Here is a 23,932-nt window from a genome sequence, read left to right as displayed (position 1 = left end):
TTTGCGCGGCCAATCAGATAAGCGGATCCGATAAGGTCAAGCAGATAAAAATTATTTTCTCTAGCCTTCCTACTATCATTCTTAGCTCTTCACATTCAATCCATAACTATAAAACCATAATCATCGAAAAGATTGCGCCAACATTGAGAATTCTATTGATTGAAGACTTTGGTTCAATATAATTCTACGCATCAGTATCTAGTCGGACGAGATAGCAATCATGTCTTCCGTGAAGCGGAGGAAGACCGATAAAAATCCATCTTTGGAGGGTGTGAAATCGAAGAAGACAAAAGAGTCGAAAAAAGGCTCCCCCACACCTTCCCCAGAGTCAATTGAGGATGCTGAAGATAACAGAGTTATCGAAGAGACTGAGGAAGTTGAGGAAGATGAGGCCCCAAAGTCCTTTAAAGATTTGGTGCGTAATAAATGTCTATTGCAATATCTCTTACTCACAATTTCAGGGTATCGTCGACTCATTATGCGAAGCATGCGACACTTTAGGATACAAGGCCCCAACTCCCATTCAAAGGGAATCCATACCACTCGCACTTCAAGGCAGAGATTTGATCGGTCTGGCAGAAACCGGCAGTGGAAAAACTGCTGCATTTGCTTTACCAATTCTCCAAGCTCTACTCGATAAACCACAACCCCTCTTTGGATTAGTATTAGCACCAACTCGCGAACTCGCATATCAAATTTCCCAACAGTTCGAGGCTCTTGGGTCTGTTATAAGAGTGAAATGTGCTGTCATAGTTGGAGGAATGGATATGGTACCGCAATCAATTGCTTTGGGCAAAAAACCTCACATTATAGTTGCCACTCCTGGTCGCCTTCTCGATCATCTAGAAAATACAAAAGGCTTTTCATTACGGTCGCTCAAGTATTTGGTCATGGACGAGGCCGATCGACTACTTGACCTAGATTTCGGACCTATTCTCGACAAAATCCTGAAAGTTTTACCCCGAGAGCGACGAACATATCTCTTTTCCGCAACTATCAGTTCTAAAGTCGAAAGTCTTCAACGAGCAAGTTTGAAGGACCCATTACGAGTAAGCATCAGCAGCAACAAATACCAGACTGTCTCAACTCTCATTCAAAACTACATTTTCATACCACTAGTACACAAGGATACATACTTAATCTATCTCTTGAACGAGTTCGCAGGTCAATCCGCCATCATTTTTACACGGACAGTCAACGAGACGCAGAGAATAGCAATTTTGTTACGAACGCTTGGATTCGGAGCCATTCCGCTACATGGACAACTTTCACAATCTTCTCGCTTGGGTGCTTTAAATAAGTTCCGTGCAGGTTCAAGAGAAATTCTTGTTGCAACGGATGTCGCTGCTCGTGGTTTGGATATCCCCTCGGTTGATGTAGTATTGAACTACGACATTTCACAGGACAGTAAAACATACATTCATAGAGTTGGACGTACTGCTCGTGCAGGAAAATCCGGACACGCAATTAGTTTTGTGACTCAATATGATTTGGAAATTTGGTTGCGTATTGAGGCAGCATTAGGAAAGAAGCAGGACGAATACCCGATGGTGAAGGATGAAGTTATGGTCTTCAAACCTAGGGTAGAAGAAGCTCAAAGACATGCTAGGAATGAGATGAAGAATTTACACGAAGATAGAGGTAAGAAGGGGGCAGTATTGAAAGGAAGAAGACCTGCGAATGGTGCTAAAAGAGGTCGTGATGAAATGGATAGAGAAGAAGGTTAAGAGGTGCACATATATGTGATTCTGGGAAAATAAAAGGTCCAATACTTAATATAATATTCAGTGTATTTCACATTTCGTGACTACCCTTTGAAGTATTTGCCATCCATTGTTCCTGTATAATGCTTTGCCCGATACAATGTCTCGAGATTGTGAGGTTTCCGTGAGCCTACACCTACATCTCGGGGATTGCGTTCGCCGAGCCGAGATGCGCCAAAAATCTGGGGTAGCGGGGCAACAATAACAATAAATGTCACTCAGAATCAAGCTCTGATCATCCTCCATTGTACATTGATTGTTATTATGACCACTTCGCTTTGTTCACGGTCGCTCCATAGAGCTTCCCGTGTGTTATGGCGTTCCAATGGCTTCACTCCAGCGATTAGGCACATCAGGCGCAGAGGATTGGCAGATGCTTCGACAAATGATATGACACTGCCTCTGAAAGGGTACAAAGTATTGGATATGACTCGAGTGCTTGCAGGTGTAAGTCCAAAAATCAAAAGTTACATAAGGCTTCCTGACCGTTAACAGCCATACTGCACACAAATATTAGGAGATCTTGGGTATGATTTGCCATCCCTCATATCGTTATCTAAGCTCATAAATATAGTGCAGAAGTAATTAAAGTCGAGCATCCGACGAAAGGTGATGATACTAGACACTGGGGACCTCCCTATGCAAAATACTTGGATGGATCAGGGAAGGAAGGGCCTGGAGAAAGTGCATACTTTTTTGCTGTAGATTGACCTCATATTCCAATACACCGCAAGTTTCACAGCTCACCAATTACCAGGTTAACCGGAACAAGAAGTCTCTCGGATTGTCGTTTAAACATCCATCGGCAGTTAAAGTCCTCCATAAACTCGCTGCAGAAAGTGATATTCTTGTTGAGAACTATCTACCAGGTTCACTGAAGAAATATGGGATGGACTACGAAACACTGCGAGAGATAAATCCACGACTGATATACGCTTCTATCACCGGCTATGGTCAAACTGGTCCATATCGAAACCGAGCCGGATACGATGTTATGGTTGAAGCTGAGATGGGATTGATGCACATCACTGGAAGTAGGGACGGACCTCCAGTGAAAGTGGGGGTTGCCGTAACGGATTTGACGACTGGCTTGTATACTAGTAACAGTATTATGGCTGCTTTACTGGCAAGAGGAAGAACAGGAAGGGGGCAGCACATTGATGTTGCTCTATCAGATTGTCAAGTCGCCACATTGTCGAATCTGGCGAGTTCGTGTTTGATAAGTGGGGAAAAGGATGAAGGGAGATGGGGGACTGCTCATCGTAAGTGATTCCAACTCTTGTTGAGAACTTTATCTAATAACAGTGCTAGCATCTATCGTACCATATCGTTCGTACAAAACAAAAGATGGTGATATCTTGTTTGGTGGAGGAAATGATAGATTGTTTGGACTCCTATGCAATGGGCTTGGACGCCCAGAGTGGAAAGAGGATCCACGATTTGTCATTAACACAGCAAGAGTTGCCCATCGAGCAGAGTTAGACAGCTCTATAGAGAAAATTACTCAAGACAAAACTACCAAAGAATGGCTGGATATTTTTGAGGGGTCCGGGCTACCTTATGCAGCTATCAATGATGTCCAAGGAACATTGAATCATGAGCACGTGTTAGCAAGGGATATGGTAAAAGAGATGGATCACGAATATTGTGGTCCAATTAAGATGGTTAACACTCCGGTGAAATACAGTGAGAGCAAGCCAAGTATACGAACAGTACCTCCTATGCTAGGACAACACACAGATGAGATTCTTAGAGATATTTTAGGGATGGATGAATCTGATATTGAAGCATTGAAGGCCGAAGGAGCTGTAAAATAGAATTATATAGATGTCTTGGGCATTCAAATGCTATAATTGCCCTCTACAGATGTCGTTGGGTCTTGTTACTCTTCAACACGCAAGGCATTAGGCTAATTTATAAGGAGTCCAATGCGATTTAACCTCATCACATGATTTTTAAACATGTGATTGCCAGTTTATTCATCACCAGACCACTTTTTGTACTCTCTCATAACGACATCTACAAGTACTTCCTAGAGCATCAACTCCTACCCTTTTCGACAGGCTGAAGCTGTATGTTCAGAAGCTCCGTCATAATTATATTTTGCTGGGATCTATCAGTGCGCGTGCCGACACGTCCAGTACATCAATTGTTTTTGGCCCTTACCATTAATAATATCACGGCTTTCAATTAAGTCAATTGACTTCGGTCAATCAATATTATACTCTTTCAATCTAGCTCATTAATTCTAGATATTCATCACGCTTGCTGCGGAACGGTAGCTTTGTTAATTCTCGCCGGCGCAAATATCATTGCCTCCACTGAATATCAAGCAACCACGTCAGACATGGACGCGCCAAATAATGCTTCAGCTTCTGCAAATGGATCAAATGATACAACCATGGGCGAATCGTCCCCTCCCAAATATGTTCCTCAATTCTCTGCCGCGACCGAAATGATTCTTCAACGTATGAGAGCAGGATTATCTGGCGGGCTGTCCAGTATTGGCATTACAGGGACACCACCGGGTTATGAAGAAATGCGCAGGAACGTTATGTCGGGGATGAAAACTACGCAGAATATGGAAATAACTACGCCACCACCAAGATATCAAACTAGCAAAAAGTCGACGCCCAAGTCTAGTGCCACACCTAGAACACCCAAGATTGAGACTCCGACTGTATCATCCAATAGTGCAGGAACGAAAAAGAAGCGAAAAGGACTCAAGACAGGACAAAAGCGTAAAAGAGTCAAGGATGATAGTGAAAGTGCGGACGAATCTGAAGCTTTGAGTGGTCTAGGCGGAGATTCGGACTCGGATGATTCGAGCAGTGCGATGGAAATGCCAAAAATTACACAAAGCGGAAGACAAATAGTGAAGCCGACTCAATTTGTACCTACCTTGCCTGAGACGAGCTCGCGGAAACGATCGTCTGCATCAACAAATAAACGAACCCAAAATCAAGAACAAGCATTATGCAAGAGATGCGGTAGGGGCAATAGTCCTCAGAACAATATGATAGTCTTTTGCGATGGGTGTAATCTAGGGTGGCATCAAATGTGCCATGACCCTATAGTTTCAGAAGAAGAGGTGAAGGATGAACAGGCACCGTGGTATTGTAATGATTGCGCGAGGAAGAGGGGCATTAGACCGGCACCATCTAAGACTGACGGTGTTAGCTGGGCCGGCAAAACACTTGACCAGGTATTTGTTTTACTTTGCTTTCGTACTCTAAACGTACCAGCTAACAATCTTTGCAGAGAAGGACACACCTAGCTTTACTGCCTCATCCCCAGCTAGTAGAGCTTCTCATTAAAGCCTCCATTCTGCACCCAGATATGCCTATATTCCCCGCCAATACTCCGCCCCTCCAACCCCGCCAATCACAGAATTCATCTCGCCCCACAACCAATCACATCACACAACCATTTCCTCCCTCCGCTACCTCCACAGCGGGTCTATTCTCTCGTGCAGAATCAAACCCCAACGCACCAATGAACTTTATTCGCAAAGTAGCCCCCAATTCCACAGCCTCTAATATCACTCCTTCCCCAATGTTTACCTCGTCATTCCCTCCGGCTCCAGCTTTGACTCATGCTTCTTCCGCTCCACCAACACTACCTCCACAGTCTTCGTCAAACATGGAGTCAAATGGAAACACAAATGGGATGGGCAATGGACAGGAAGTGTCTCAGGAAAGCAGAGAGTCCACACCAAATAGTCCACCATATCCAAAAGCTGGAACAGGGCTTATGAGCAAATTAGGCCCGGATGATGAGGATATAGAGTGGTTGGTTGATAATGATGATTACGAGGCTTTTAGTCATACAGTCTATGATGATCCTGGAGAAAGGGATTCTGGGGGTATATGAAGAAGGATTGTGTATAATTGATAAAGAAAGAAGCTGAAAAGTATAATCAAGAAGACAGGAGTTAACAGTAGGGTTTTCTGAGGATCCATAGGTCTTCGCGGGAAAAGCTCCTATGGATAGATAGGTATATCCTGAGCTGGCTTGGTGTGTAGCTGCTTGTGCTGCATTTATTGCTCGCGTCGCAAAGACATGTACATTATATTCCCGATTGGGTATTGCTAGCAATGTATATACATATACATTTGTCATTTGTCATTGTGTATTTGGGCAACAAAAGAGAGATCGCTTCAAACTATGATTGCTTAGATGCTTCGAGGATTCATTTCTAGTTCAACATTTGGGAAAGGTGATTCACTTTTGGTGATATAATGTTCATGGTCTAATCTTTGTTGAATGAATACAAGTCATGGTTTTCTTAATTCATGTCGATGCTTCTGGTGTCTTACTTTCATGATAGGATGTGTTGCTATGAGTTGGGACGGAGCTGAAGATGTGGACATGATCTTCCGCTGAGTTCATTCATCCTGGAAAGTCAGATGGTAAGCTTTTGACACATTTGCTATTAATGTTTCGAGCATGTAGAGGTGAGGTACAATGCTGCGATATAGTGACTCAACTCACTCCGGGGGGGAGCGTAGATAGAGACGATGAGGAAAAGAGAAGGCGACGGACGGGGTCGAATGGGCAATTTAGTTCGGATAGAAAAGGGGGGAAAGAAAAAGTCAGATATTTCCACGTATACTACTCCTTTGAGAAAGAAAATATGATGAGAAGTTTGAATCGCTGATGAATGACGTTGTGTGATTAGTAAGCATGAAATCTCAATTATCACCAGAAGCCAATGCGTACAACTTCCCTGTCCATCTACGAGTAGCGGTTTATTATATCCTACCCCCAAGCTTACTGCTCCAATGCTCAAGTAGAAGCTTCTGTGAACGATTTGCCTGTTCAAGCGACGGAAGTATGATGGTACAACCTTCCGTCGTCAATAAAATCCGATCCCTCTTTACCAAACAGCAGTCTGCCCCAAATTTCCAGGTTCTGTCTGATCTACATCTGGAATTGTGCTCACAGTATCACACGTTTTCGATCGCACCTGTGGCACCCTATCTCATTTTAGCGGGAGATATTGGGCGTCTTATTGATTATGAGGGCTACCTAGCATTTCTTGCAAAGCAGACCGCGCAATTCGAAAAGGTTTTCCTAGTACTTGGAAATCACGAGTTTTACCACCTCTCACACACTAGCGCTTTGGAACAAGCCCAAAGACTCGAGAATGAAGCAGTTTTGAACGGTAAACTAGTTTTGTGTCATCAGAAACGACGGGACATTGACCTTGGGGATTCACAGACCACAATCCTGGGTTGTACACTTTGGTCTAAAATCGATGGAGGCGCAAGAGAGGCAGTTCAAACGAGAATAAAAGATCTCCAAAAGATAACTGAATGGTCGATTGATGATCATAACACTGCACATATATCTGATCTGACATGGCTTTTCAACCAAGTTAGGAATGTTCAGAACCAAAATAAATGTAGGGCCGAGGGAGAACCTGAAAGGAAGATTTTGGTGATCACACATCATGCGCCGACAATAGTTGGTACATCTAGTCCAAAGAACTCCAAAAATCCTTGGGGCTCAGCATTTGCTACTGAGATTCTTGGAGATTCAAGTATGAGCTGGATTGATGTTAAAGTATGGGTTTTTGGACATACACATTTTACAACGAAGTTTGAGAAAGATGGTATACGAGTCTTGAGCAACCAGAGAGGTTATGTACTTCCAGGAAGTGAAGGAAAGAAAGATGAGAAATTTGAGGAAACCGCGTTTGATCCGGAGAGAGTATTCGGTATCTAAACACATTCTTAATTCTACTGGGGCTGATACATTCTCCACGAAAGATATCGAACGAAAGATAACTGAAGATCATCGTTGGCATTCGTGTTGGACTTTCTCTACAACAAATTTGATCATTTCTCTCGATAGCTTTCGGAATCTTCAATCTCGACCTCAATCACAGGTTGAAGATATCAAAACTCTTCTTGAACTTCCCGAATATTGAATTATTCGTACAGTCTTTCTCGCATTTTGGCAAGCTTTTCATCATTCTTAATTGGTAACGTCGGTCTTTTTGAGTAAGCATATCGTACCTTCCCCTTGGAAGTTTGGTGCCAGCAACCTACCTTAACCTTACCCAACTTCCCCGATTTCTCGCCTTCTCGCCTTCCTTTTTGGTATTTAATATTAATGATACCTTGCTCGTGGTTGCAGATCGAACAGGATTTTCCTCTCTCAAACTTCATATTTCCATGCACAAATAATATTCTAGAGCTTCACTTCTTAACCCGAGACTCACAATTACTTGCAAATATGGACTGGCCAGACATTATACTCCAAGGGTGTGCTATGATCGGACTCCAAGTCTACTCTTGGAATTCCTGGAGAATCTTCATCAACCATGCAGTTGTTTCTGCTCCGAGTTGGGGCGTTCCCAGACTTACAATTGGGCTGCTAGCTGCCGCTTCCATATTGGAACAGGTATGTCTTCACAACTCTTATTGTCTGTATTTGCTGTGCGCTTTAATATGCTGAAGAATGGTTAGATCATTGGGATGATTGTGTTTCTCTACAAACACCACGATAACAAATCTTTGGCATTCGAAAACATCGTTTCGTCTTCCATTATCAATGTTTTCGCTGCCTTTTTGATCGCTTTTGACTACCACAGGAACGAAGATGTCAAGCCGTTCCACCTTGAAAGTGCAAAATTATTTGTAGTTGTATCTTATGCAGCTTTTGTGGTCGTGGGTGTTCCTACTTTGACTGCGTTCGTTGTGATACCAACTCCAGTAATGTACGGTTTTATTGTTAGTCACATAGTAATGTGTGCTTTCTTGGGTTTTGGTAAGAGCACCGATGAACGCGGCCCTATTCTGGGGGTACAGTGGTCGTTTGAAAAGGATTTGGACAAAAATCCATCTGGAGTTAAGCCAATTTCAACTGCTTCTCTGCATTCTCTTAAAGACAAGTCAGACCCTGTAAGCCCCAGTCTCAATGTCCGTACCAATTATAATTTTGGCTAATTTGAACCAGAATGATCATGATAGAGCTGCATCAGAAGATTCGGTCATCATTATTCCACCTGACCCCAACATTTCAAGCACAAATTCAGAACCAGAACCCCAAATCTTGGGGATAAATATGGCCTGGACGATATCAAGTCTTGTGTTGCATTTAGCTTGTACGATTGTATTGTCAAGGAACATTCAACATCTGGATCTGACCGCTTCTAAAAGAGATGTGACTACAATTTGTCTTCTCCTTGCCACACGGAACATATTATCAAGTCACCCTATTACTTTCGCAGTGAAGAAGAGCGGCGATGTTGGGAGTGCCGTAGAGGATATGGTCCCTTTCAATGCTTGGCTTTACTTAATGGCTCGAGAGTGTGCAGCTCAGAACCAAAAAGTTTCTACAGGCACTCTGAATTGGACAGAGCTCACCGTTTTCATCCTTCGGGGCAGTGTATATCAACCAGCTACAGTGCGTTACCCAGGGGGATGGCTGGCGGCAATTTTAATGCTCGTGCATTGGTTGGGCTTTTTAAAGTCTAGCATTCGTGCAGCTTCATTAGGGACAGTTACAGAAAATTAGTAGCTTCTCATACGATGACTGCATTTCAACCACATAGAAAGAATGAATTCAAGGTCTCAGCTCAAGGATTATATGGTAATTATCAACTTTGCGCAAAGGTGTTTGGTGTAGAGAAGCTAAAAGGGAGGCGTTAGCGTCGAATAGGATTCAAATTGTGCCGTCATCTGAGCATTGGTATTACACACGTATATGAGCTCTTACGAGCTTTAAGCAACAAGCCATCAAATGTAAACATTAATAAATTTCATTAACTTTATTTAATTTATATATCAAGTAACCACCGTCTCCATGGTATCAAAGTATGCACGCAACACCCTTATATCCACAAAAGCAGACCACCATCCACCCCACGGAAATGCATGATTATCCAAACACCTCCCAATGCCCATAATATCCCAAAAACGCCCAATATACTTAATACACTTATACACAACCCAGAAAATTCCTACCATTTAAAATGCCTTCCTTTCTCTGATAGCTCCTAGACCCACATTATCATAAAGGCGGCCGATCATAATATACATCAAACTCCTGTTTGACCCGAATCCCATATCTCGCTTGCCCCCCTTGACTCTCTTTACTTTCCTCGGGACTCATCTGCATGTGTCCCACATGCATATTAGCTATGTGCACACGCTCGGGCGCCCGAAATGGTTGTTTAAAAACGGGCGCTTTGAAAATTCGCTCGCGAGACGAAGAGCGGAATTTTGAGAGACCGAGACCGAAACGTCCCTCGGCTTGCTCTGAAAATTGACGGTCCGGATCGCGTTCTTGGGGTTGAGGGGAGTGAGAGGGGGCCGAGGAAGATTGGGAGTGTGGGTCCGATTGAGATGAGGGAGGAGGAGAAATGTCTCGCCGTCCGAGAAATAAACCGGCGTCGGAGCCTAGTCGCTTGAATCGACCCTGCATTCCTCGGAATCCGTCGCCGATGCCGTGGTAGCGCCCTCCAGTACTTCCGTTTCCGTTTTCGCTACCGCTGCTGGTCTCGCTGGTTTGCTGGAGCTCGATATCGTCGTGTAAGGTTCGGGCGTGGTCTTCGGGGGAATTAAGACCGTCTTTTTGATCTTGCGGCATGTTTCGCGAGGGGTGGAGTATTATGTTGAAGAGGGGTCGACAGGCCGGGAGACAAGCCGCAATGATATACATGCTCGTTTCAAGGACAGTGTATAAGGCAAGATCGACGGCTGCGCGGGGAGTATCTGGGAATAAGGATTGGTTCGCGAAAGAGACGAAACGGAGGGTAGATGTGGCGAGACCACTTGGGGAATGTTAGTTGGGTTTTCGAGGAGGGGAAAGAGATTTATGTACCTTGATCCGGTGAGGAGGGTAACGCCCAACCCGATCTTCACCTTCCTCGTCATGTTGAGTCTGAAAACAAAGGGTAATGGTAGTAGTAACATAACGATATCGGTAGTGATATTCGGTAAACTAGCATATAAAAATAGCTTTTCGATATCAAAATGACATTTTCCTCCCACGATTGTTTTGTCCCAGAAATAATCAACGGGTGTGCATTGGAAGAGCATCATCATGAATAAAATAGTGGATGATATGACGAGGATGTAGATCACAAAGTAGGTTATCATGCGGTAGAATGGAACCGTGAAGATACGGAGATACATGGCGAGGATGGAGAGTTTGGGAAAGGTGACAGCGATGGCGTAGGTGGCGGGGAAGAACATCAAGAGTTTGTAGAGGGCGAGGAGTTTTGAGGGAGCGCTCAGCTCAATAGCTTCAATATGGTAGCCTACTCCGCAGTAATTTATTCCGACTATAAAATGCGATTGTTAGACATAAATCCGGTAGAATGTGAAGATGTTTGAGACATAAAATTACACACGTACCGAGACCCTGAGCAGCAAGCAATACGGAAAATATTAAGGCTGGCATCATAAGAAAATCATCCCAACCCCGCGGTGTGTTGTGAAGCCACCTGGAAACAAATCTCGCAAAGACGAAGAATATATTTAATATAATACAAGCGATACAAGTAACGACGAGTTTGTGTCCGTTATAATTTTCCAGATATCCGGGTGGAAATTGTGCCGCGGCGGCTTGTGCATCCATCGTGTCTATTATTTATATATTTCCGAAGTCTTCTGAGGGATCCCTTATTATGTACAACTGTTTGCTGAATACCCTTTGACTGAAAGGAGCCGAGGAAATAATCAAAATTGAACGGATGGATGCTTCTTATCGTTCATCAGTCGATTCGATCACTAGATTTCGCTGTCTGCTCAATTTCACCTGCCCACTGTTGAGAATATTATTCGAAGCATTTCTGAATTAACCAACAAACAAACAAAAAAATATAGAGAAAAGGATGCGGTGAGATACTTTGCAAAAGCGTAAAAAGAGAGCACAAAAAAAGAGTAGCATCAGGAAATATCGAGATAGATATGAATCTTCTCCAACACGTATGTAGACCGCAATTGCCAACCGGAAGGACCGAAAGAAAACAAGCAGACCCTCAAAAATACTCTATCTTCGCCCGAGCAAATCGAACTGGTCTGATCCTCCAAATTTCAAATGGCACAACAGGTATCTGCATCTCCATAATCTTGCGGACATGCCATTGGCTCGATTAACCCTGGCGCGTCCCCCCATGTCATCCTCGTAGCTCCCATGCTACACCACTACGGAGGCTGCACACACCCAACTTCCCCATTTTCCCTACTGCTACTCTCCACTATCTCATGCTGAACAAGGAAGCTCTGAACAAGCGCATAGCGTAAGCTGGAAGCTGGAAGCTGTGTTGCCAGGGCAAGTGGCTAGTGCCTACGGGTCTGTATTGTAAACGATGTCACATATGCGCCGCAGGGTCGCAGCCTTGCAGGAATACGGTTGTGGTTGCGTTTGCATGGGCAATGAGGGCCAACAGCGTTTAGATTGGTTGATGATTTCGTGCAAATGCCTGGTCGATAATGCTGCTGTGTGGCAATGCTGTTGAAGAAAGTTGGTCTTGAAGATATGATCTGGGAGCTGAAAATGAATGGCGCAATGGCATTAAATAGGGGGCCCAGGTCAATGTTCAAAAGTCAGTGCTAGAAACTCAAATCTTTGACCATGTATGATTTGCCAAACCCCCTTGGCAAAATCGAATCAATGATTGCTTCTTTGCATACGGGACGGAAACTTCGAGTTTGGAAAAAGTAAGCAATGAGTTCTTCACTAATCTAACCATCTGTCGATTCCCAAAATGAGATGAGATCCTTTCCCTGCTACTAATCAGTGATCATTCTGTAGCTCTGCTTTACGATTTGCTATGATTCATCTATTGACTCCGTTTGAATAATTTACAATCCCAGCATCGCACGTGGATGTATGGTTACACGCATGGCTGACCGTCATGGAGTCCTGGTCAAATACCTGTATATAGTTTAGTCGACCTGGTTCAGTGACCTGTCCGACAGGACCTCGAATCCTTTCAAGTCTGTACCTCCGAGATGGAAGACGGGAAGTCAGGAAATCAGGAACGAGCGATACAATAGTTCAGAAGCTATGCTTGCTTGGTGGGATGAACGGTCAATTGTAAATACCTATCGTATTCATGTGCTCGGTGTCGATACAATATCTCCTTTTTTCAAAAGTCTGTCATGGCAAAATTCGTTATCTGGATCTCCAATCAAGGGGCGAATAGATAAACGTGCAAATATACGGCCGTATATTCTGAAGTTTTGACGATTAGATCGTCCACCAACCGTTATTTTCCGTTCCAATTATAGCAATTCAATTGAATCTACTTCTTCAGTATTCCCACTCCCATCGAACCATTAAAGATAACACAAGACCCAAAATCGCATCCACTGTAAGAAATGCTATCCTCTCTCTTTAATTTCCTAGCAACCGCTATGTTGGTAAGGAATATCACTCGCGCAACTTTTACGGAGTCAACAGCAGTTGCCCGCTTCTTTCTTATCCGTCGAATCTCATGGCCTCGGTTCGGGATCTACAACCCTGTTCGAAAATGTTGATAGGCAACCGTTTTGGGTGATCATTCATAAATCAGGATTCGACCGTGAAAATAATCACGATTTTCTCGAAGCTTTTTACGAAATTGCCACATGTTGCGTAGGATGTGAAGCGGATATAAGGTTATTCAGCACGTGGAATTCGATTCCTGGTGTCTCAGAGGCTAACTTAATCAGAACCTCTCCACAATTATATTGGTGTTAAGATTGGACTTTGGGGATGGAAAGGTATTACTTTGTCATGTAAGTATTAAGCAACAAAGAATTTGAATAGTCAGAGGAAATGCTATCTCACCGGACTTCTTTTTAGATGTAAAATACCGGTCAATGGTCAAGGACAGCAAGGACAGCAAGGACAGCCTCAGAAATCCTGATGACCCTTCGGCGTTTGTCTCTATATTTCGAGGAACAACAGCACTGATATCGGGAAGCCCAATGATCAATCCTTATATTCCTAGTTGAAATTCCGATCACAAGAAATGTCCTGGTACTAATTTGATCGGAGATAAGTAATCGAGTACCGAAAGGTTCCTGATTCAATGCTGTAACTATTGACAAACTCCTCCATGAACAGTATGCATATTCGGAACCATGAGGATGCCATCAACTCTTCAACCATCTCAATCATCAACTTCCCGTCCCGTATGTAATCCATCCTAGCCATTTCACTGATCACCAATAGTCCATTCCCATCCGAAGCGCGCAACCCAAAGACAGACCCACCATACGGCACGCATTGTCCAGACTCCACCCTCAATCCACCCCCACATTACCCATAAAAGTTTTCTGCAGGTGATGTGAATCAATGTGAATCATTTCTTTGCCTGCCTGCAACTCTTTCCTTCCCCTTCCACCTCAATCTCCATCTCCAATTTCGCACATTCATTCCGTCCACGCACATCCAAGATTCTCGTGTCGCCGCAGCCGCACGTCCCAGTCTCACTCATAATTTTGCATATCTCAACCGCAGCCATGATCACAACCTAAAGCTCGAGCCTCAATATCATGGATCCCAAGTCAAATATATACCAGCGCTAACATTCTATTTCCTTACCCTTCGTTCCTTTCGTGACCTTATGAATGTTAAGCGCCCATCTATGTGCTTTCGTATATATAACTATTGATTTTGGAGCGAGAAAAAAATTACGTGAAAGAGGATGAAAAGACTGCCTGGGGCTTAGTGTATTGAAGGTGCAGGTGACAGTAACAGCGAAAAGTGATTGTGATGGCAATGATTGAATTCCAAACAGTTTTGAACACGGTGCTACTCGTGAAATCGTATAGTTGCATGTATTGTTCGACTTTCGAGTACTTTCCAATTGCGTAGAAATGGGGATATATAGGAGTGTGATCTCGAACCGAGAAGGATAGGCGAGGGGTTGAAGTGAATGGTGGCGAATTATCAAAGCAGATAGGTACTGGTAAGAGTCGGCCGCTAACAAGAGCCGACTGTTTAATGATTGGTACATTGCATGACATAATTGCGTCGTTCCATCTTACAAATTCAATGTGGTACCTACTTGACATAAATGTATGCGGGTGTATGCACCTAGGTAGTGAACAGTTGATGCATACCTAGGTATCTAATTCTCGTCAAACTTTTGGTGCAAGAATATTGCTAAATCCCAACATTAAGCTCTGTGCTTGAAATTAGCAAGATACATTTACGTAGTGAACAACAAAGTAGAACTACAGATATCATAGTATTGACCCTCGATTTCCAAATGGCTACTCGACACTAACATGGATATATCGAGTGATTTTTTCAAACTTCACGCAAGTCAAGAAAACAGAAAATACAACAGGACAAAAGGCATACGGTAGAACAATAGAACAATATTGGTATTCGGTATTCAGCTCTGCTTTGCGAAGCAGGCGAAGATAAGTCAGCGTAAAAACGCCAATGAGTATTGATTGATTGATTCCTCCTCCTCAATCAAGGGAGACCAGACCAACCCAACCGGCATTAAAAAAAATGAAGAACTGCAAGCGATATCATGAACAGCGCCATATCTGGCCTTTTGTTTGATCGATGCCCGTCCATGCAAATCTTACATCACCATGAAAAGAAACATACCACTGACACACAAATAAGCTCCAAAATACGGAATTTGTGACACTCAAATTATGAGAATTGGATAGCGAAAAGAAGCTAGGTGCATAAATTATAACCTTTAAAATCCACCAATTGGAGCTCGGCCAGGAGGTCCTAGATTTCTAGATGCCCCTCCACTGATAGGGCTCCCAATCTCGCCTGGCGCACCGGCAGAACGGAAGTCATGAGGTATCGAGTCACTGACATAGTGAATTTGTGACTTGCCGTCAGAAGAACGGATCTCAAACGTGCCACCGCCATTCATTTGATTCCCTTCAGTGTCACAAATATCCAGTAATTCCCGTTCAGAAACCGGTTCCTCCCTAGCTGGATTCAGAAGAGCGACCTCATTCTTGATAGCATCAATATCTAACCATCCATCTTGTGTAGAATTTTGAAGATTCTGACAAGCCATACAAATCATTAATCTCACGGCTACGGAACGCGGTTGAGACGGGCGGAAGTAAGGTGGCATCGCGAAAGAACCATTCATATTGAGACTTGTATTCCATCCCCCACCAAAACCGTTAGAACCAGGCAGGGAAGAAGATCCAAATGGGATTGGAGGTGCACCCCATGTGCCAAAAGAGCTCATCATACTTGCTGGATCCGAGCGGTCCATACCAAATGGAGGTGGTAAGAAGTTCTGTCTGCTGGGATTACCAGGAGCTGCACTCGAGCGTCGTGCGCCAACTCCATTACTGATGGGCTCATCACTATCATCTAGTAAAGCGCTACTACCAAGATGCTTGCTTGTTTCATCAGATTCACCGCTATTTAATTTATCACTATGGCGAGTGCCGTGAACAATACTGGATGGTCGTCCGATTGGCGTTGGTCTCGCGATAGGCTGAGCTTGTGTTGCCGATGATAATCCATCAAATGAGCCGGACTGATTTCGGGAATGAGTCTGCGAAGTGGGTGTTTCTTTTGGGGCTCCAAAAAGCTGGCCGATACTACCCATACCATTCGGAGAAGGTTGTGGAAACCCTGGTGGTCCATGCATAGGAAATCCTCTGCCTTGTGGCATATGATGCATATTGAATCCAGGCTGAAATGGGGGGATGCCACCATTAGGAATTGGCAAAGGACGAAAGTGATTACCCATTCCCTGCTGGAGTCCGAACATTGGATCGTGATGCGGTCGGCCGAAACCTGGAGGTACCATTGGCATTCCTGGTTGGAATCCTCCTGGCATGGGTTGCATACCAGCGAATGGACTCTGAGGGATACCTGGAGGTCCTTTCAGCGCAGAGTGTATTGGAGAAGTGGCCTGTGGGTGTTGTAAGAGAGGATGTTGTATCGGCGTTTTTCCAGGCGGACCTATTGGGCCTGGACTATTTGGTAGAGGGGTCACAGAATTGGGTGATATACTCTGGTATTTACTAGAAGGAGTTCTGGGTATTGAGTAATTATCTTGCTGAGAGTTTGTCCGAAGCTTGATAGGAGTTGGTGCTTTCGGTACGGCGGGAATAGCCACTGGAATGTGAGGTGAAGCTAAGGCATGACTCAAGTTAGGTGTGGGTACTTGGTTTGTGCGTCTCGAGGCATGCGCAGCAGATTGGGCAGCTTGAACAGCAGCTTGCTGAGCAGTAAGCTCTTCACGTTTCTGTAGCTCTCTAGCTTCTTTGTCAGCCTTGACTTTCGCCTCCTTTTCTCGCTTTTCTCGCTCGTGCTTCTCCTTTCGTTCCTTAGCCTCCTTTTCCTTAATTTCCTTTGCTTCTAGTGCTTGGCGCCTTAGCTCCTCTTTCTCCTTTCTTTCTCGCTCTTTGGCCTCACGCTGTTTTCGTTCTTGTTCAGCCTGTCGTTCTCGTTGTTCTTGAAGCCGGCGTTGCTTTTCGGCTTCTTTGCGCACGCGCTCTTCTTCATCGGCCTTTTTTTGTGCCTCTTTCTTCTTTCGATTCTCCTCTCGTTTTAGTCTTTGGGCCTCTGCTTTCTTTTCCTCGATTTCTCTAAGGGAAGCTTCTTCAGCCGCTCTTTCAGCGTCTTTTCGAGCCTTTTCTTCGGCCATGGCGCGCTTCTTCTCAAGTAACTTCTCCTTTTTCTTCTGTGCATCTTTAGCCCTTTTGGCTTTCTTTTGTGAGTCCGCTCGACTTTCCTCCTCAAGTTCCTCGAGAAGCTTCTGCTGCCGCTCTTTCGCAACTTTTTCTTTGTAAGCTGTCAGAACTCTCTGCTCAAACATCCGAGCAGCGAATATCTGGAACATTCGTCTTCCTTCTTCCATTCGCTGTTCTTCAGTCATGCTATCCTGTTCCATGTTAGTACGTCCAGGATGGTGAATAACAATACCCTCCACGTACCATTTCCTCTTCATCGTAATCCTCTTCCTGGCTGTCATACTCGTCTTCATCATCCTCTTCGTCGTCATACTCATCTTCTTCTGGCGGCGGTGGGTGATTATGGACATGTCCGTGAGAATGGGGATGCATGGAACCATTTGAAGGATGTCCGTAATTCGCATTAGCATACTGTTCTTTCGTATCTTCCTCTCGAGCCATGCGACGCTCAGCTAGTTGCTCCATCATTTCAATGAACTTCTTCCCATCATTTTTGAGTAGATCATCTGCTACGGTAAGAATTCCTCCTTGCACTGTAAGACTATTACCAAAATTAAAAAAATCCGTGGCGTGACTTCTTGGAATTTCTTCCGGTTCCTCTTCACTGAAATCATCTTCGTCTCCATCGTCTTCACTGTATTCCTCATCTCCTTCTTCATCCTCATCATCGCCAAGTTGCTCTACTATCCTGCCCCTTGAAGGTTGCTGCCCATTAAAAATAGGAGGTAGACGATTGGGAGGCTGTAGGCCGCTCATAGCGCCAAATCGACGTGGGGGTGGCATCATTGGTGGAGGACCATCACCTCCTTGATGGTTTGCATATTGCTCGAGCTCTTCATAGTATGCATCATAAAGTACCTCCAATTCTTCTTCGATAGCAGTGCGTTTGCGACCGCATACCGTGCAACTACAGGAATGTTTTTGTTGCTCCTTCATTTTCTTGAGTACGGCATCCTTTTCCACCTTGACTAACGATTTGCGCTCATCTTCTCCAAGAGATAACCAGAATTCCTTTATCCGCTCGCGTTCTTCTTGTGACGATGTATTCCAGATTTTCTCCTTCGAAATACCTGGCCCTCTTTGCATGCTCGGAGGAGGCTGTAAAGGAAGAGGTAGCGATACGTGATTATGCGATGAACCGTTCGGACCGTGGTTTGCGTGATTTGAATGGTCCGACTGCGAAGATTTCGACTTCTTTTTCTTCTTCTGTTTCTTACTTGAAGAGTTCGTTGCAGGGATCGCATAGCCGTTTGTCGAGGAGCCATCGTGACCATATGAACCGGAGTACGCATCGCCCTCTTCGTCACTATAATATGCATTATCGTCCGCAGGATCGAATTGTTCGTCATCGTCATATTGTTCATCTAGCCCTGTTTCGCGAAAGCGTGCTTCCAGTTCCTGCATCTGTCTCTTCACGTCCCCAGAAGTTGGTCCACCACTCATTTGAGAGCCTTGTGCTTGTTCCGCGGCAGCTCTAGCAGCCTGTTTCGCCCTTCTTTTCTGCTTCTTGCGATTTACTGTAGGTGCGCCATTGTTTGTGGGAGGAGTGGGCAATTGACCATTTGATTTCGTTGTAGTTTGTGCCATGGTAGGAGATGTCTCAGATGAATCGCTCGTACTAGATTTCTTCGGTGTAGTCACGATCTTTGCAGCATCCTTTGTCAACGGGGTCGCAATGTTTCTAGGAGTCTGCAAGTATGATGACTGGCTTGTATTCTTTCGTTGGTTTGCGGGCATTCCGATGGGGTATAGAGGTGAGAGGGGTCCGGGTAGCGACGACCGTGGCTTGTGATTATTTAGATATGGCTCAACCAACGAAATTCAACGACGGGCCGTATTTGTTGAATTATTTTGAAATATCACTTGCAGACTTACTCCAAAGTTGTAGGATTAGTTCTCGCGATTGCCCCACCACAGGTGATTGTTTGCTTCGGGATGAACAATTATGATTTGTGTGGGGGGGATGAGGGCTGGTTTATTCAGAGAGTGCGCGTGGAATTAATTTGGGGAGTATGAGAAGTTATTGGCTATGGAGATTTTGGACAAGTCGTTATTATTGAGAGGGCACCGTGAAATCCAGAAGGGGGTTTTGGAAGGGCTTGAAGTTTAAATTGTGGTACGGGTACCTTTGCAGGTTATTGAATCTCAAGTGAGGTTGCTGAGTCATCATACCTCAGGCAGGTTATATTATGGATTTGACGGACCTCCTCGAGCTCTTCCAAGTCTATACATACTACTTTCAATTCACCACGATCCCATGGTGGCATACGATCGCATCACTCCTCAGATTAACATTAACAAGAAAGCCATTTAGGATCAAAATGCCTAAAGCTAAGAGACCACTGTCGACTACAGGCAAGGAGGTGAAGAGGGCAAGGAGAGTAAAGACAGAGGAAACAGCAGTCGAAGAGAAACAGAAACAGGAAGTCAAAACCATCGAAGAAAGAGACGAAGAATCAGCAAAGCATGTAATCAAATCAGGAGACCAGAAATTCAAAGCATACTCTTCCTTTGTAGAGGAATCTCCCTTCCCCGGGTTCAAACATCCAACGCCAAGAGAGTGTGAAGTGGCAAATGAAGTACTACAGGAAATGCACGGAGAAGAAGTAGCGAAAGAATTCGAAGATGAAAATACACCAGAGACAATTCCACACGTATTGGATGCAATGATCGTTGCAATATTAAGTCAAGCAACGAGTTGGAGTAACGCCAAAAGAGCAATGAATTCAATGAAAAAAGTGTATGGCTCTATATTCGCTTACGAGAAGATCATGGAAGGCGGTAAGGATAAATTACAGGAGACCATTCGATGCGGTGGACTGCATGTCAGAAAATCGATGATCATTATGACGATTCTGAAACAGGCAAAGGAGCGTCACGGCAAATGGGATCTTGATCATATGTTCGAACTGACTGATGAGGAAGCGATGAAGGAATTGCTGGCTTTCTCGTATATTGGTCCTAAATCCGCTTCGGTCGTCATGGGTTGGTGTCTCAAACGCAATCCTTTCACCGTCGACACCCACGTCTATCGCATCGCCGGACTATGGGGCTGGCGTCCTTCGACTGCGACCCGTGAGAAGACGCAATCTCATCTTGAACTGATGATTCCCGCTAGATATAAATTCAGTCTTCACTTTCTTTTGATTCAGCATGGCCGATCGTGTCCTGCCTGTATTGGAGGAAGCAAAGGCGGAAAGAAATGTACCGCTGCTGCCAAGATGAAGGCACTTCTGAAATGAATATATTCGAATATAAATTTTCTAAGAAGATGTTACTTCAAACAAAGTTCAATCAGAAAGCAATCAGACCATTGCTTTTGATATAATCACTCAGGGTCTGTTTCTAGTAGGTTGAATTTCGAACTTGATTTCTATGGATGACAAGAATATCCTTAGAAGCATTGGATTATATTCTTTAATGTGGGTTGAGCTTCTTCTGACTGATCATCATCGTTGCCATTTTCTGTGTCTGCTTGGGGTTGATTCATGGAAGTACACGTTGGTTCTCCTCCACTCAGCTCTAAAGATCATGCTGGTCGTAGGGCGTAAGAAAGATTAAGCTGCAAAGTGAATCGATTGAGAGGGTATGGAGAGGAAATGACTGGTGGAATAAGAAGTGTAGAAGGCTTTGAGCCCTTCCCTTGCGTGAATACATTTTCCGAGGTGGATTGCAGGTGTTCGGTGTAATTACATTCGCTGTAACAGGACTGAAAAGTGCGAGAATAAGAATTGGCTTTCTAGTAGAGCGCGATACTTGTTTACAGGTCAAAGTGTATCAACAATGCGCCTGCTACGATGGTTGCGTATGCTCCTAATGTTGATGATTGAGTGACTTTGGCTTACGCAGAACAGGAAGAGAGTTGTGCTTCCAATTGAGACTCCAGATCTGCCTTGGCTTGCGTCGTGGTGGCCAGGACACTTTGGTTCTCCAAAGAAACTCCCACTGTTCTCAGTCTGCTCTGCAATTCATCAACGCTACTCTCGAGCTCTGAAATCGTATTTTTCAGCTCACTTGCTTCGGTCTCGTAGTGCTGTATGGCGTATTATCTTGGATTAATTTACTGCGATCAAGAGATGGTGCCTATTTAACTTGAGCTATCGTGCGGTTATGCGATCGAAATTTCAGCTCTTTTTGTTCTGTTGACTTCGTTCTCAGTGGGAAAAGACTCATTCTATAGTCTCGCAACAGACCCTTATCTCTTTTCTTTGGCTAACTTGGCGGGCGCAAGAGAAAGGGTCTGGCGAACAATCATACAATAATGCTGATGTTCGTTCTAATGGTGGAAAGCTTTTTGAAAGAACTTCGTAAATTCAAAGCTTCTGGGTGACTGACAATGTTCAAATTGAAGCTCAAAATCTTAACCGTTTGATTTGATATCAAATATTGAAAATGATGATGAGCTTTTGGTGTGAAGTTTGTTTCGTTCACATGAGAGGAACCATACCTGCGTCCATCCTAACGACAATCTCTAATATTGAAGTATGGAGGAGTCTGGATTTTGAAGAATGATATGGAACTCAACTTGCTATATCGCCGCTAGCTACTAGGTATTCATTTCATCACTTGTCGCCTTCGCCTTCGCCCATAGCAATCAAACCCTCGATATTGTCAGTGATCTTTGGCGTTTGAATACGGGTGAGAATGTTTAGCCAATTTGTTCTGATGAGTGATGATTGGACTAATAAGAATACCTAGGAATAGAATCAATAGAATACTCTTGAAAGTATCCCCTAGACTACTAGCTCATAGCGCCAATGTAGCTCGTATATTATATAAAAACATTAATAGTTTTTTTTAAATAATATCATATATAAAGATCTTTATATTATATTTAAATATTAGGATTTATTAAAAAAATGAAAATAAATATATTAAATATATCTCTATAATTTCCTTATTATACAATAATTATTAAATGATTTTATAAATATTATTACATTTCACCTTTGAAAAAAAATTAATAAAATTAATAAAATCTATATAATTTATACATAAAAATATATTTCAAATTAAAAATTCAATATTTATTAAAAAGAAAAAATATATATAAGAGATTATATAAAAAGTTAAAAAAGTATACTATTTATTTTCATTAAAGTAATAAGTGTTGAGTAATTATTATAAAAAACGAATTAAAATGATAAGAATTCTAAAGATCCTGATGTTTTGATTGATCAATTAAGTAGTGGCGCCATGAGTTGACAGTCTAGGGGATAACGTCACTGGGTACTCTGTAAGGTAAATGTCATCCCGATCCTTGTTCTCATCACTCCAACCAAGCACCCATTCAACAATATATTGGAAAGAGGGTCATTAAGACACATTGCGTTGCTTGAAACCACTTTTATTCCCATTGTAGTCGGAGCAATAATTGGCTCTCTTTTACGAGTAGGTATAGCCAGGCTGGTTTTCAGTCGAATTCTAATCTGATCCCTATCGAAATATACTCCGGACAGGGCGGGACGTTTGCTTTTCCCAATTACTTCTAGTCGGTTTTTGGAATGATCAGATAATTATTAAGCTGTGCTGTCTCCACGGTGGCCCCCGGAGCCTCCGAAAGAACGAGCCAGCGGACCGGCCATTCTTATGAAGGTTCTATCGCTTTCGTGCCGGATAAAATGAGCATTATTGGAATTATTGTTGAACTGATTGACTGAACTGATTGACTGACTGTCTGGGTAGTAGGTACCTATCTGGTATCTACACAATCTTGCTATAAAAAGGGGGCCTCGCTTTACTCGATGGAGTAGATGATATAACCATTAGGCTAATTGTGAATCTATATGCCTCCCAAATTCTTACACATAGCTTATAGTACTCAAAGATCTATTGTATTGTATGGAGATATATCCGAGTTAATTCTCATGGGAGCAAGCCCCCAAACCCCCATTAGCTCGCTGCGCTCGAAGAGAGGGACGCACAGTACAAGTTAGCTAAAAGCTTTCTAGTTCTCTTCCAGTAATACCTACGTACATCTCCATATCCGTTAAGTGGATTGATTGATTGATTGATTACATAGCATTACAATGGCCTACTTAATAAGTACTCCAAGTGCTTAATGTACTCCAAAGTTCTAGAACGGATTGGAACCTCGATCATTCATTGTCTACATTGCATATGTATACCAGGTATATAAAACAGTTCATGAAAAGTAAGTATCACAAAGGTACTTGCAAGTACTCAAAGTTCCTTCTACATTTCCCTTCAATTTGACCTGCGTCTTTATCTTCATCTGCATCTTCTGCTTTAGTTGTCACCAAGATCAGGTATTTAGATAGCATAATTCTTTTCATACTTATCTCGTCTCTCATCTCTCATCTCTCCTTATCTCACTCCTTGCTGTGCCTCTTCAATCTCCATCTAAATCATACCATACAGAGATAGAGATAGAGAAAGAGAGAGAGAGAGAGAGTACTTCGGAATCCACTAATTCATCTGCATTAAGGTTAATCATCATCATACCTGGGGGTATCATTCACATGCATGGATTCTTAGAAGGTTTGTGAATTGCTTTTT

At 43.4% G+C, this 23,932-nt stretch overlaps 8 protein-coding genes across 8 annotated transcripts; 6 read left to right on the top strand and 2 right to left on the bottom strand.

Moving 5' to 3' along the window:
• Positions 1–220: 220 nt before the first annotated feature.
• On the top strand, positions 221–1,727 carry EAF02_004881 (uncharacterized protein; the record flags this gene model as incomplete). The annotated part of the gene is made up of 2 exons (XM_038900929.1): positions 221–415; positions 462–1,727. The coding sequence occupies 2 exons, from the start codon at positions 221–223 to the stop codon at positions 1,725–1,727; spliced, it is 1,461 nt and encodes a 486-aa protein (XP_038759441.1).
• Positions 1,728–2,027: 300 nt separating this feature from the next.
• EAF02_004880 (uncharacterized protein) lies at positions 2,028–3,580 on the top strand (the record flags this gene model as incomplete). The annotated part of the gene is made up of 5 exons (XM_038900928.1): positions 2,028–2,210; positions 2,259–2,290; positions 2,338–2,464; positions 2,521–3,025; positions 3,075–3,580. 5 exons carry the CDS (start codon positions 2,028–2,030, stop codon positions 3,578–3,580), a joined length of 1,353 nt encoding a protein of 450 aa, XP_038759440.1.
• A 530-nt stretch (positions 3,581–4,110) lies between these two features.
• Positions 4,111–5,636, top strand: EAF02_004879 (uncharacterized protein; the record flags this gene model as incomplete). Its single annotated transcript, XM_038900927.1, has 2 exons — positions 4,111–4,968; positions 5,025–5,636. 2 exons carry the CDS (start codon positions 4,111–4,113, stop codon positions 5,634–5,636), a joined length of 1,470 nt encoding a protein of 489 aa, XP_038759439.1.
• Positions 5,637–6,599: 963 nt separating this feature from the next.
• Positions 6,600–7,493, top strand: EAF02_004878 (uncharacterized protein; the record flags this gene model as incomplete). Its single annotated transcript, XM_038900926.1, has 1 exon — positions 6,600–7,493. One exon carries the CDS (start codon positions 6,600–6,602, stop codon positions 7,491–7,493), a length of 894 nt encoding a protein of 297 aa, XP_038759438.1.
• A 513-nt stretch (positions 7,494–8,006) lies between these two features.
• Positions 8,007–9,290, top strand: EAF02_004877 (uncharacterized protein; the record flags this gene model as incomplete). The annotated part of the gene is made up of 3 exons (XM_038900925.1): positions 8,007–8,174; positions 8,240–8,674; positions 8,730–9,290. 3 exons carry the CDS (start codon positions 8,007–8,009, stop codon positions 9,288–9,290), a joined length of 1,164 nt encoding a protein of 387 aa, XP_038759437.1.
• A 495-nt stretch (positions 9,291–9,785) lies between these two features.
• EAF02_004876 (uncharacterized protein) lies at positions 9,786–11,357 on the bottom strand (the record flags this gene model as incomplete). Its single annotated transcript, XM_038900924.1, has 3 exons — positions 9,786–10,548; positions 10,599–11,061; positions 11,135–11,357. The coding sequence occupies 3 exons, from the start codon at positions 11,355–11,357 to the stop codon at positions 9,786–9,788; spliced, it is 1,449 nt and encodes a 482-aa protein (XP_038759436.1).
• Positions 11,358–15,435: 4,078 nt separating this feature from the next.
• EAF02_004875 (uncharacterized protein) lies at positions 15,436–19,150 on the bottom strand (the record flags this gene model as incomplete). Its single annotated transcript, XM_038900923.1, has 2 exons — positions 15,436–17,604; positions 17,657–19,150. 2 exons carry the CDS (start codon positions 19,148–19,150, stop codon positions 15,436–15,438), a joined length of 3,663 nt encoding a protein of 1,220 aa, XP_038759435.1.
• A 584-nt stretch (positions 19,151–19,734) lies between these two features.
• Positions 19,735–20,655, top strand: EAF02_004874 (uncharacterized protein; the record flags this gene model as incomplete). The annotated part of the gene is made up of 1 exon (XM_038900922.1): positions 19,735–20,655. One exon carries the CDS (start codon positions 19,735–19,737, stop codon positions 20,653–20,655), a length of 921 nt encoding a protein of 306 aa, XP_038759434.1.
• Positions 20,656–23,932: the final 3,277 nt, after the last annotated feature.

Source organism: Botrytis sinoallii, assembly GCF_014898435.1.
Source record: "Botrytis sinoallii strain Bc 23 chromosome Unknown BSIN_007, whole genome shotgun sequence".
NCBI lineage: Eukaryota > Fungi > Ascomycota > Leotiomycetes > Helotiales > Sclerotiniaceae > Botrytis > Botrytis sinoallii.
Note: the sequence above shows the minus strand (reverse complement) of the source record. Positions and strands in the feature narration are given on the sequence as shown.